General features: G+C 40.4%; 2 protein-coding genes across 3 annotated transcripts in view; one reads left to right on the forward strand and one right to left on the reverse strand.

Annotated features, from left to right (window-relative positions):
- Window positions 1-13,421, reverse strand: part of dysc (dyschronic) — a 42,269-nt gene that overhangs the window by 12,336 nt on the left and 16,512 nt on the right. The gene's annotated exons all lie outside the window — the stretch shown is intronic.
- Window positions 409-1,982, forward strand: LOC136341824 (odorant receptor 10-like). The gene is made up of 7 exons (XM_066287165.1): window positions 409-686; window positions 735-974; window positions 1,024-1,375; window positions 1,428-1,527; window positions 1,580-1,672; window positions 1,723-1,878; window positions 1,929-1,982. Exons 1-7 carry the CDS (start codon window positions 509-511, stop codon window positions 1,980-1,982), a joined length of 1,173 nt encoding a protein of 390 aa, XP_066143262.1. The 5' UTR covers window positions 409-508.

Raw genomic sequence — 13,421 nt, forward strand, 5'->3', positions numbered from 1 at the left:
TTTTAGAAAAAATGAAATATTTTCCATTTTTTTTCTTTAAGTGTTAGATGGGGTACTTCTTCTGGAGTACCTTCAGTTTGAGGTAAGTAACTTGAAATAATCTCTACATGCTCAGGTGAGACCCGCAACTTCATCTCTCTGTGTATAACGGTGTTTCATGGTCTGTCAAGGAGTTTGTGAGCAACGTCTGCGTCACAATGGGCATTTGCGATTACAACAAACCTTCCAAGGGTCATATGACAGGTCTTGATGTTGGTATTGTTCTGATCATATGAATTTCATGCACCTGTTTGGCTCGAGGGTGGCATCGGCACGTGAAATCATGAATTGCAGGGTCCTGCTTCTTAGAAATTGACCCCGAATGCACATATGTAATCATGCAGTAACGAAAGCTTCTGAATTCTTAAAATCCCTTTGAATAATGACTATGTATTGAGGGTAATTCCAAGGCGAAAATAGTCCAATTTCTTTATTAAGTTAGTCAGTAACGGATAATTGTTGATACGCGATGTTCTCTTCTACCAAGTGGCTGATGATGGCGTCAGGCACTTGGAAGCTCGATTTACCACAGAATCTGCGTTTGCCCTATAAAATTTACGAATTCTTGACGAGATCCATCTTCGTGTGGACATTCGTAACAATCAACGTGTGCTTCGTGCAGAATATCGGAATTGACTATGATAAAGGTGCCATGACGCCCTAAAATGTTCCCTTTAACAAGAGCAATTTTGCAGCTATGACGATTTTGGCAATCGCGGTCAACATTACTTGTTGCGCTATCAAGTTGCTAATTTGCATGGGAAGAAAGACAGTTCTGCTCATAAATATTGCTTTTAAAGATAATTTCGAAGGAAATGGAGATGGGCGAAAGGTATCGAGAATTCTGAGGAAACACTACAGACAAGTGCGCAACTTCAACTTATTCACTTTTACGTATACCTACATCATGGCATTTTTATTCAGCGTTTATGGAGGTATGCTCAAAAAAACATTAATACGGTACTCAGACACGTTAACCTATAGGTTTCATGGAGTACCATAACTTCCAGACATCTCACCCCAATGCCACAGAGAAGCCCGAGTATTTAATAATCATGTGGACGCCCTTTGACGCCCAAAAGCACTTCGAACTGGTCCTTACAATTCAAATGTTAGTTTGCGTAAGCGCCGGTGCGGGGAATTGTTCCAGCATGACATTATTCAACACCTTGATGGTTTATGTTGTGGTTAAGCTGAGGATATTGCAGCACAAGTTCAAAAATTTTAACGTTTATTTCGTGGAAACTGCAAACGGGTTCGTCAGGGCTAAAATGCCTCCGGAGGAGGCCGAGCGAAATTTAAAGCAGTTGATCAGGGAACATCAGAACTTGATCAGGTTTTGTGCGTATATCTATGAGAGTAATTTTTCATAAGGAAGCGTCTTGCAGGTTTGTTCGAGATCTGGACGACAGGATCAAAAACGGAATTTTGATTGAATATACGTTTACCTCCTTGATGCTGGCTTCTATGCTTCTGCAGATACTAAACGTAACCTTCATAAGCCACGCCAAAAAACCTCCGCAAATTTTCTTTTCCATAGGGTTATCGGCTCATCCTATATTGTCCGTACTTCGTTTTGCTAACCTTCCAATTATTCCTCCTGTCCTACAACGCAGAAGAGATCAGTTATCAGGTAAAAATCCATTAAAGACCAAATTCTCCAAAAGAAAATTGTCTTCTCAGAGCAGCGAAATCGGCAAAAAAATCTATGAAAGCGATTGGTATTTTCATGGAGCAGACGTGAAATGGTTGATCTTGATGATCTTAATGAGGTCCCGAAGAGAATTGTGTCTGAATATCGGGCCCTTTGGCCCTAACTCCCTTAAGGCAGCCGTCTCGGTACGAGATTCTCCACTGCAAAGTAAAATAGTCAATTTTGCTTGTTTTAGAGATTGAAGCTGGGGTACTCTTACACAAGTCTAATATCGGGAAATCGCGCTTAAATTATTATCTAAATCATGATCCAAATATGCGTAATCGGTAAGTTATCATGATGTTAATTAACGATTATTGAATCAAACGATCGCTTGAGAATTTATTGTGTTTGATTGCCGGCCAAGCACCAGTGGCGTAGCCACGATTTTCAGCACTTTTTTCGAGGAACGCTCCTGATCACGATTGAAAACTGGATGAGTTTATCGATCTCATTAGCCCGAGAATCATTGATAAATAATCCACATACCATCTGCACGAGGAAATGTCTGAAGAAGCAGCAGCCGAATCATATTAGAGCTGTTATGCGTTTTAAAATACGCACAATCCGTCTTTGTCTTTACCGAGACTTGTCCCAGTTTCGATGGGTGGGAATCCCATCAGGGCCCCATGTTCATGGGCCTATCAACATCACAAACAAGAAAAATTTGCAGAGTTTAAACTCGGTTTTAACTAGCCTAGAACGACTCGTTCTGAAGGGTGACCATCTCCGAAATGCGTTCGAACTTCTGGCACGTGCCATTTTCAAATAACACATTATAGTAGATTTTTATCGAATTGACAATAGTACCATGTGGAACGAGATGCTCACCCGCATGGGCCATTCCATATCTCTGCTAAAAGGGAGCTGAACGTGACTTTCGAACACTCTCTAAACAATAATTTTTAACGCACAAATCAATTTTCACCGTCAAAATATGGATTTGTCCCCACTGCATTTCTGCAACGTTGATGGTTTGCACAAATACATGCCAACTGCCCTCGGATTATACAGGGTGGCCCATTTAACACAGTCCGCCTGAAATATCTTGCGTGGAAGTTTTTTCTTCGGAAAACCCCGTTGAGAAAATCACGTCAATTTTTACTTTTAAGGAAGACATTTTCAGATCATAAATTCGTGGATGTAGAGTCACCCCCTTAACGGGGTGACAACCCCTTCAAGAGGCTTAAATGGCACGGGGGGTCAAGTGGCACAACAAATCAAAAGTATTTCAATTCTCTTTACAACTATGCTGAAATTTTTGTTGCAAAAAAACGTTTTAAAATATCGGTGAGATATATCAAAAAAATCAATTTTTAAATTATGTTTTATTTAATTAAGTGTTCAAATTGCGGCTCATTTACTTCCAAACAATACTAAAGTCTTCGTTCAACCGCTTCACGATCATTATGTAGCATTTCGGGAATTAGGTCACCGCATGCTATCACTATTCCGTGGCGAAGATCTTCTGAAACCTTCTCTACCAATTCAATGTTCGGGACAATGTCGATCCAAAAAGTTACGCACGGAACTGCATGGTGTGGCGGACCACCACACTGTTGAAAAAATACATCATTCTCTGGGATCTGACCAAGGATATCCACAATGTGAGGGTAGATGAAATCTTGAAGCAGATCGAGGTAAGATTCACTCGTCAGGCTATCAGGTAAGAAAAAAGGAATTGAATGGCCCCCAAGATCACCTGATTTAGCACCATTGGACTTTTTCTTTTGCTGGTCATTTAAAGTTTTCGCATATTATCAAGTTCACGGAAAGACTAGAGCGGTCAAATAGAGACGGAAAGAGGATGTTGAGCTCCTGTGAATATTGTGACATTATCTCCGAAATTGCAGAAACTTTTGCATATGATCCCCTCTTTTTTTCTTTCCAGACGTATCAACTGTCAGGCACCAGCAAGTGCGAATGGGTTCCAACATGCACAACATGATGTATCTAACTCGTACATACTCGTGCCTGATGAGACCAATAAGTAGAAACGCCTGTTGACAGGTTGCCCACTATTCCCTTTCCGTTTCCCCTCTCCTCTAGTCCTTCTGTGAACATGTCGCTAACCTCTCCTGCTTTTACCACCACGTATTTGTACAGAGCTGGCACCCTATTTATTATTGATTTCTACGTAAATATTTTAGGAACATAAAATAATAATTAACATCCGCATGACCTCACATAATCCCTTATTTAGAATTAATGACACAGATTAAAACCTGTAATAGTATAATATAATAGATAAAAACAATTTATAATATTACAGTGTGGTATAATAGATAGTACACGTTGATTCAAGGCGGATAATAATGCAATGCGACTTTCGAAAGGGAAATCGATTTACCGTTATAGTAGTACCAAGAGAGCAGAAAAGGTTGGAGGTGAACCTCGACAAGTACTGGTCTACGATACTGCCCCAGGTAGGTTAAATCATGGGTTTAAGTGAGACGAAATATTTACATGAAATTTTGTGGTTAAATTATGGTACTTAATCCTCGAGTATCGACGAAGCAGTACTAGGTTCTAGAATTCAGTTAAACTCACTTGCAAGAGACAACTTGCAATGCCGAAACTGTCAGTGCCATCATTCACAAGTTGAACTTTAATTTGAGTACCGTCATGGTGGTCCCCAACCCATAATACCACCATTCTCTGATGCGATACCTGACTTACCCGAAACATACTTATACAAATTTACCTGAATTTTAGTTCTGATACCCTGATGGCCAGGTACCATCTGCGGATACCACCAGATGTGTTCGGTTGAGACGCATTGAAGCCGATTTTCAATTATTGTTTTTAAGGCAAAATTTAAGCATTACAAACGAATTTATTCAAATTCTGGAACCCTAATAAGTAGGTACCGAAAACGATTTCCCTTTTGAAAGTGAATTTGTTTCATGGACAACTTTCTATAGCATTATGGTTACATACATAATCGCTAATACGGCACCAGGTACCACCACCTTCAACGCGTTACACTGATTCTGAAGTTTTTAGCAGAACTTGTAACTGTCAGCAGAATAGTCGGAGGGAAAAGTAGTAGTACTGGTGAAGAATTGTTAGTACTGACAGTACCGAACAAGTGGGTTTATCGGTACCTTAATATCAGGAAACCAGCGCCGACTAAGAGATAGGAACAAAAGTATGAAAACAGGTAAACTGTAGTGGCCACAGGTGGGCGTACCATGAAGGCTCACCATCAGCCAACCGAGTCTGTATGCAGGTACCGTGACTAAGATATTACCTGTCGGCCGTTTCTACCTATAGGATAAATAGTTTCAGCTATATAAATGAAGTAAATTGTAGCATTGAGTGTTTTGTTCTTGTTTGACTTTATGTGCATAAACTTGTAATGGTGTATTGGTTCGGGTACCACCTCCACTGGTTCCGCAATCGAAACTTTTTAGCTATGCTATAAAACAGCAGTAATTTAGTGCGTTCATTTTTTTATACAACATGTGCGTGAACATGACAACTTCCCCTTAACCCGAGTATGACCGCCAAAGGTACCACCTTGACCTGACCAAAAGCATCACTAGCCGAAATAACGATTACTTCCTGCTTTGACTTCTGATTTCCTGCTTAAAATTTGGGAATCGCTTTCAATTTTTTTAACTGTTGATAATCCGATATTTCGGCGGTACCCGGTACCCGATGCTTTTCCCCTAAAATCCAAATCGAAAGTCTTTCACACGCATCTGCTCGCCTGGTCGAAATTTAGTCAACTTTCAATTTTTTTTGCTCGAATTCATCACAATCATCAACGCATCAAAAGTTTGGGATGGATAATAATAATAATATAACAACAAATAATGCCTATTATTACATAACGAACGCCGCTCCTCAGGTCTGGTGATAGATAGCCTCTAGTACTGCCGCTACTACCCTGATTAGATTTTACATCATACGATTCATCATAAACCAAGGCGGTAATATATGGTACCTCTGTAACCGAAACGGTACCACTTCACCAGCCTTCCAATGCTGACTTCCTAATCGAAATATACAACAATTTCCACTCGGGCAGATTTCATTATCAGCATCTTAGACAGCTTGCTACGCCGGTACTGCCCAATCATAAATAAACGCTTCAAGGAGACTGTAGCGAATAAACAACAATCCAGCTCATTTGCGGTGTGGTGCACTCGCATTGGTTGACAATTATCTCTCGAGTGGGTACCACCTCGGCGACGTCTACGCCTATTCTCTGAGAGCCTGGTACTGAGGTTTCTTCATAGAACCTCGCACAATGACATTTGCAATGATGGAGTCACACCTTAAAGACGATTTGAAAAGGGTTGCCTAAAGCTCAAAATACGTGAACCCACGGATATTTTTTCTGGTGGCCTGGTAAGCTCGAACCTGAGTAGCCCCTAGGTGGTACCAAAACTTAACATTTCGTGTATGACGATGATGATTATTGATGATTTATTATAATGGTTGGTGGAGGCACATTTGGGTGCAAATTTCTATTTTCTTTTTCTCTGTTTGGCTGATTCCTTGATTAGATGAAATTATGAATTGACGAAAATATTTCTTGGGAAAATTGGCGAATTTCCAGCGATTTTATTAATTAAAGTAGGAAAGCGATGTCGAAAGATGGAAATTTAAAATTATTGTTGATTTCTTGCGACGACTAAGGGGCCGTAAAGGGAGCCATGAAAAAGAACAATAAAAGGTCGATTGGGAGAGTAAATGAAATCAGAAAATATATTAAAACTTAACGTAAAAAATTGAGGCAGGAAGAGTAGATTAACTTAACTGAGAAGAGAATAGAAAACCAGTTCTGAGCAAGAATAACTAACTAGACACTGAGAGCGAAGCGAAGTCAGAAAACTACATTACATATGAATAAAATAAGAGCAGAATAAAAACTCAACAAAATATGCATAAGAACCTTTCTAAAAATCTCTTAAAATCTGAGATGAAGAAGTCCTAAAAAAAACAGTTGAACTGACGTTAAATTAAAGTAAAAAAAGTGGAAAAAACATGAACAAGTTGGGACGATAGCAAAAACTTTGGATAACAAAACTGGCCCAAACGAGAACAAACATGAGGTAACCTGAAGAAGTAGAGGAACATAAAAAAAGGTGAAACAAAAACAACTATAATTGCGAAAACCTGGAAAAGCCACGATAAAAGTAAAAAAAAACTGGATTAAGTCCTGGACGTGTGGAACCGTACGGTCCACGTAACTGAAACTGCACAAAATCTAGGACAAAAACTGTCCAGAATTACCCGTTCCCCCAAATAGTTTCCGATTCTCTCTGAACGTGAGTTATGTAGCCATCCATAACCTCACAGGGCCATATGCATCTGCGTGTGGTCGCAATTATCCAGATATGGAAACTTTCAGTTTTCTATAGGTTTTATAGTTCCTATTTTTATACTTTGTTTTTAAATTAAAACGGCACTGTGTAAACGTTTTGTTTTTGTTTTATACTAGAGCTATAATAGATTGTTATTAATAGAGTTGCTTTTTTAAATAATTAAAACCACAGAATGAGTTTAGAACTGGGATTTACTGGATGACCAAGTAATTATGCAAATAGTATGTAAAAAGTCTTTACAACGGTTTATCACAGATTTTTCAGATCAAAACCAGACAATTTAGCCATATTTTTTAGCAAAACGTGTTCCGTAAGAACTATTGATGAGTAACTTGGCCTATGTTAAAACTGGATTCAACTAACCTTGTCAGGGACTTCCAGGTTTGACTAGCGAAATCTAGAATTGTCTAGGACTGATAGTTAACACTGATTTTCCCAGTTAGTTTGAATGACCAAAGACTGCGTGTGAGCACCAACTGTGAACAAACCAATTCTTTTATCACCAAACAAGTTTCCTCATCGTTTGCGTACTATTGAACTTCGTTTGTATTGTATTTTTTTAGCAGATTTATACCTGCTTTTCTCAAAAACCAGTCGATCGATCTTGAATCGCAGCACACCGCCGAACGTAGTTTCCAAAGACCGGTAATTTGAGGTGTCACTCGACCCATGTTACAATTTCGAAAAATCCGCCATTTTGTGCGGTAAGCAATATTTAAAACAATAGACAAACGTCGAAAGGTTTTTTCCCTGTTAAATGCTGCTTTTGAATGAAAAAAAAAATTATAAAGGTAAGAGAGTGAGAGGGGGGGGGGTATGATTTTTGATTTTGACCGGTGGACAACATTTCGGACCACTCTCATCGCCTGCATATTAACCTCTGACCCAGTTCTTCATTTCACAGGCGGACTATAATATTCCCCTCTTGTCGCTCAAACCCAGAAGTTGCCAGAATGGCTTTAATTAACGCTAGATAAGACTTCGTTTACACCACACATAAATCAAAGCTATTACGTCGATTGGTCGGCCCTTGAAACTCAACAAAGAAAATCTCTCATTTAAATGGGTTTCCTTAAGGGCCCTTCTAATTCCAAAAATGATTAGTTGAAGGGTACTCCACGCGGGTTCTCGTCAGCAGATTTGCATGGCGGCCTCTTTGTGTTTGTTGCGTTAAATGGAAAGTACCTTTCCAAGTTTCAACAAGTAATTTAAGATAATGAGGCTGCCGAACAATAGAGTACGCACTGAACGGAAACGCATGTCGGATTGAGCAACCATAATAATAATCAGGCTGTAGCGCGAAAAGTGCCGGTGCAAACGTTTTCCATGTGAATAAGATTAAGTTAAGTTTATTGGAAATTACGAAAAGCTGCTTTGAAGCAGTCGGTACTAATGATGCGGTACCGTTATGCGGCCAGAAAAATTGCTGGAACTGTCGCCGCCTCGCATCGGACACACGAGATTAATGTGCGAACCGTTTTCGTAATTGAACCTAAAGGTAGTACCACTTTAAAATTTCAAGAGAAACGATTTTCGCAGTAGTACCGAAGAACGCAGAAAACGTAAGTCACGCTATTAAACGAGTTATTCTAAGGCCTAAACTATTTCTCGTAAAGAGAAAAAACTAAGTACTAAAAGCTATTACCTAGGTCACTACCTACATAAGTTATCAATGGGTACCGGCCCGAGTACAGCCGGTCGGTACCACCACAACTCCACACGGTACTCACCTGGTCCTACAAGATCAAAGGCAGCATGAAACAAAACAAAGCACAATGAGGCCAAGAAAGTCAGTCTGCGACGTACCGTCGGCGGTGGTACCTGTGCTTGTGTAAACATTGCTTTAGAAGCAGACACTTCGGTGGTTATTGTTACTTTTAATAGAGGTAAGTAATGGTACCTCATCGAATGTAGTGCAATAGGGTAATTAACGTACGAGGAGACAACGAAGAACGCTAATTTTTGACTCTTCGGTACTAACCAACGAGTTTGGTTCTACCATTTACGTACTACAAGTTTATACATGTGTTGATACTCTCATTGCAGTTTACGTTTAACGGTTTAATGCTCTTGCACAGGAGCCAACACTCTCTGGCGTAAGCCCTGTAGATGACCCCAATTCAACCCCACTTTTTACTCTTTTTTTTGGACCCAGACGTTTTTGATCTACATCCGTTTTTTCTGAGGTCCTTGACTCATCTCGTCCCAGTTGTTAACCGTAGATCAATCATTAAATTCCCTAATGTGCGAGCAAGATTCCGGTTAGTAGATTAATTCATGAGTGAGTCTTTAAGGATGTTCTAGGTTAGTAGATCCGTTCGCATGTACAGTAGATTCAGCTAAGAGATCACGCACACTAGTAAATCGGTTCAGTCGGATCAGGTCTTAAGTTAGTATATAAGGTATTTCATGAGACCTCTTGGTTTTTGAAGGTGAATAGATGATAGATCGAGCCCTTAGTTCGTTTGGTAGCTCAGTACCGTAGTTATTCGACATTTACCGTCGGTGTTGATTGCCGATCGATATCACATCGGCTCATGCTAGATAGATTTTTTCAAGTTGTAAAATAGATCTGGCGTACGCCCCTGTTCCTCGACATATTACGCTACAAATTTACCCAATTACGGATCATAATTTTTCACGGAAATTCAGTGGCGCAGCATAGTCAATCAGCTACACAACTTTTTCAAAACTTGTCTTCCTCCCGACGTTTTCTGGAAGGAAGTTGCGGTAACGAGCTTTTAAATGTGACCTAAATTCGCCACTGCTTTTCGATGTATTGCTCCACAACTTTAACTAGTTACATCATGCTTAAGAGACTTATGCGCCGAAATTCAGTGGCGTATCATGATTACTTTATCAGATATTTTTTCTTCGAGTTCCTGAGAGGCGTTTCCGAGTTACGGCGACTAAAGGCTCTTCAAGTTAGAGCCTCGCACGCCACTGTTTCTCGACATATTTCGACGTAAATTTAACAACAACCACATCGTCGTTGTGGGATTATGCACGTTGAAGTTGATCGGCGTCGGGGGGCAATTTTGTTGCTTAAAACGTTTCAAAATTTGTCTTCCTCTTAAGGATGCCTCCTGGAAGGAAGTTGGGGCAACGAGTTTTTAAATGAGACCTAAATTCGCCACTCTTTCTTCATATATTGCTCTACCAGTCCAATCAGTTATATCATGCTTAAGAGGCATATACGCCGAATTTCAGTGGCGCAACACGGTCATATTGTCGGATATTCCTTCTTCGATTTCTTAATGGGTGTTCCCGAGCCGCAGCAACTAAAGGCTCCTCAAATTAGTGCCTCGCGCGCCACTGTTTCCTGCCATGTCACGGCCCAAATTTAACAATGACTATATCGTAGTTACGGGACGATCCACGCCTGAGCTCATTGGCGTGGAGGGGCAAGTTTGTGCCTTAAAATTGTTCAAAATTGGCCTTTCTCGGAGGACTGCTTCGAGGCTGCCTCCTCGAGCGGGGTCTTCAGGCTCGCCCGGATCACCTCCCGGACTTTTTAATCGACTGATTTTTGGATCTTGGAAGAAACGCAGTTCGAGATGGAATTAATTTAACCCTCTTGCGTCCATGGCACGATACCTGATAAAGGTCAAAGTTTAACACTGATTTATACTTGCAACACTAACTTTCGTTTCCACGTAAAAGCGAATAAATTTAGTTAAGAGTTTGCGGAAGGAGCGAGTGGAATTATGCGACTCCGGAACGTTTCCGGGTCGTTGCGTATTCATAAATTTAAGACGATGAGGTTGCTTTTTTAGCCCTTCTAATCGAGATTTTATATCAATTCCCGTGATTACGCAACTCGACTTAACATGATTTCTATTGCCCGCTAATGTTGGATAACAGACAAACATATTATGCACTAATACATAATGCATAATCGGCATACGAAGCGGGATTTAATTGCGAATTTGTTATATAACGAATGGAGGCATTAATTAGAATTATTATCGACTGCTGGTGCAGAGACCAACCAAGTGGCACAGAAAAGAAATTAAGCGTGGGATGATGATGGTTCTTGAAATTAAATTAGAGAGAGAGCACGTACGTGATGATTAGGTTCGAGATACTGCGGCACCAGTAACCTAGTTAGGCCTGAAAAGGCCATGTTTACCAAATATACCTCACGGACAAAAAGCGGATAAATGGCCTTCAAATAGCCCTCGTTCCACTTTAAGTCCGTATTTGCCGAGAAAAGTGAGGCACTCATCATGGACGATAATTTATAGAAATTGCAACTACCTAGGGAGAAATGTAATTTTTCAATTAAACGCACATTAACCTCTGCATCTCTCTCTCCCCCCCTCTCTCTCTCTCTCTCTCTGTGACTGGTTCCATTACAACAAAGTGCACTTTCACAGGATATTAAATTTTTAGAAAGTCCGATTTATGGTTTAATGCTGTGGAGACAACAATGCTCACATTATAACAATCGGCTGAAGGTAGAGGACAATACACTCTCAATCTCCCGATACATCTCGTTCCTCGTTCCGACCCATTGCTAATAGTACCAATAATTTATTGATGACGGTATTATTTACTATCTCCCGGGGCTTAATTGGAGACTTAATCTAAAGTTCGCCATATTTCAATGATTCTTTTAATGGCAACGTAATCGCCCGTGGAGAGGAGACTCGTTTTTCTGCCAAGGTCCAAAGAACATGGAATTCGCCAATAAGGAGAAATTTGTCAGGTACGACAAAAGGGAATTCTCCTGTTGATTCTGCAAAGTCTTTGTTCGCCGTTATTTCATGAGAAAAGGCCGTATCTTGATCAAAGTTCGTTAACACGGGGCCATATGACAAAATGGCTCGATTAAAGATCGTAAATCAGCGTTTAAATGGATGACAGTGCCGATTTCAAATCGATATATTGTGATAATTGACGGCGGGACATTCAGGTACAAAACATACTCGTTTTGGGTTATTAATGGCAAAATTCATGCGGCTATTTGGCAAGCCCTCGACGGTATAAATAAACAGCGACCACGAAGACCTTGACCTCGCAGATTTAGGCCGCCCCCGTGCAGCTTTCAAAGGGACAAAAGACAGGGTGTTCCAGAGAATAATGGGCACACCGAAGGGGGCGATCCTTCAGCTCGCTTCGTGACTAACATCTCGCTGAAACATATGGAAAGATAAAATATCCATGTAAACAAATGCACGTCACCAGCACGTGACAACTGCACATGATCCGTTCAAAATAAGAGTATCGAACAGGGCCGCAGTCGGGCCACTAATGCACTGAAAAAGTTTTCGAACAGGCTCTTTTAATGAGTCATATTTCTCAAACGACTACCGAAGCTAAGACCTAGTGCACCAAAGAGGCTTTATCGGCTAAACAACTCTCCACCTTCTAACGTTTGCAATAAATACTCTCCTTTCAAAATTAAACAAGTTCGGCCCTGTGAAATGGCCTCGCACTTGTAGAATATCGGTCGTTCAGACGATAGAAACGACCAATCAGCGTTGACCAACCTCGCGATCACGCGTGTGGTTTGTTTACATGGACATTTCATACCGGGCGTCCAGGCGATCCCTGGACATAGGAGGTCAACGTAGGAAATCGGCTTTTATTTTTTTTACGGTTTATCCAATTGAAAAATTTTTCATGGTGGTCATGGTGCTGGCCGCAACGCCTGCAAATTTCAAAAATTTGAACATCCCGCGTAACCGTTCGAGGCCACGATTGGTCCGAGTCAAGGTCAGAATTAAACGAACCCGAAGTCGCCAACAACGCAAGCGCAAAAACAGTAACTGCTCGAAGAGGACACCGACTAATCTGACCAATCGTGGCGGTTACGCGGGGCATTAAAGTTTTTGAAATTTGGAGACGTTTCGATCCAAAACGGCTCTAATTAGAAAATTGAAATATTTGCGAAATAATGGCCGGTCTTAAGTGCTCTCGCCTCCATGTGAAAGTTTTTCAGTTAGATGTGCAGGAAAAAAAACGATTTCCCATGTTAATTTCTTATGTCTAGGGCTCACCTGGACACCCGGTATTCGCAAAACGGAGTATATGTTTATATGAACTTTTAGTCATGAAATAACCTAAAGGAAAACCCTCTTCTGTGAGTACACGGTATCCACGAGCAATTCAATACCTATATGCAGGCTGATCATATTTCAGAAAATTCGGCAGATGAAATTAAAATTTACTATAAATAAACAATTATTTATTATAATTAATGTTCAATTTTTTTTTTAATTTTGAAAGTACTTGGAACTGCCTGCTAAAAACTAAAGCAACGAATAATAACCTAAATAACGATAATAATAATAACCTTAACGAAGGAACTACGTTGCGGCAACTGTTGAAAGCGACCTCCTCCA

Source organism: Euwallacea fornicatus, chromosome 11 (assembly GCF_040115645.1).
Source record: "Euwallacea fornicatus isolate EFF26 chromosome 11, ASM4011564v1, whole genome shotgun sequence".
In the NCBI taxonomy this organism is placed as follows: domain Eukaryota; kingdom Metazoa; phylum Arthropoda; class Insecta; order Coleoptera; family Curculionidae; genus Euwallacea; species Euwallacea fornicatus.

What these genes read in the sequence shown, in the direction of transcription:
- LOC136341824 (XM_066287165.1), top strand. Translation starts at nt 509, where the DNA reads ATGTTCTCTTCTACCAAGTGGCTGATGATGGCGTCAGGCACTTGGAAG. An exon ending in CGGAATTGACTATGATAAAG is followed by an intron (nt 687 to 734) that starts GTGCCATGACGC and finishes GCAATTTTGCAG; the next exon opens with CTATGACGATTTTGGCAATC. An exon ending in GAACATCAGAACTTGATCAG is followed by an intron (nt 1,376 to 1,427) that starts GTTTTGTGCGTA and finishes AGCGTCTTGCAG; the next exon opens with GTTTGTTCGAGATCTGGACG.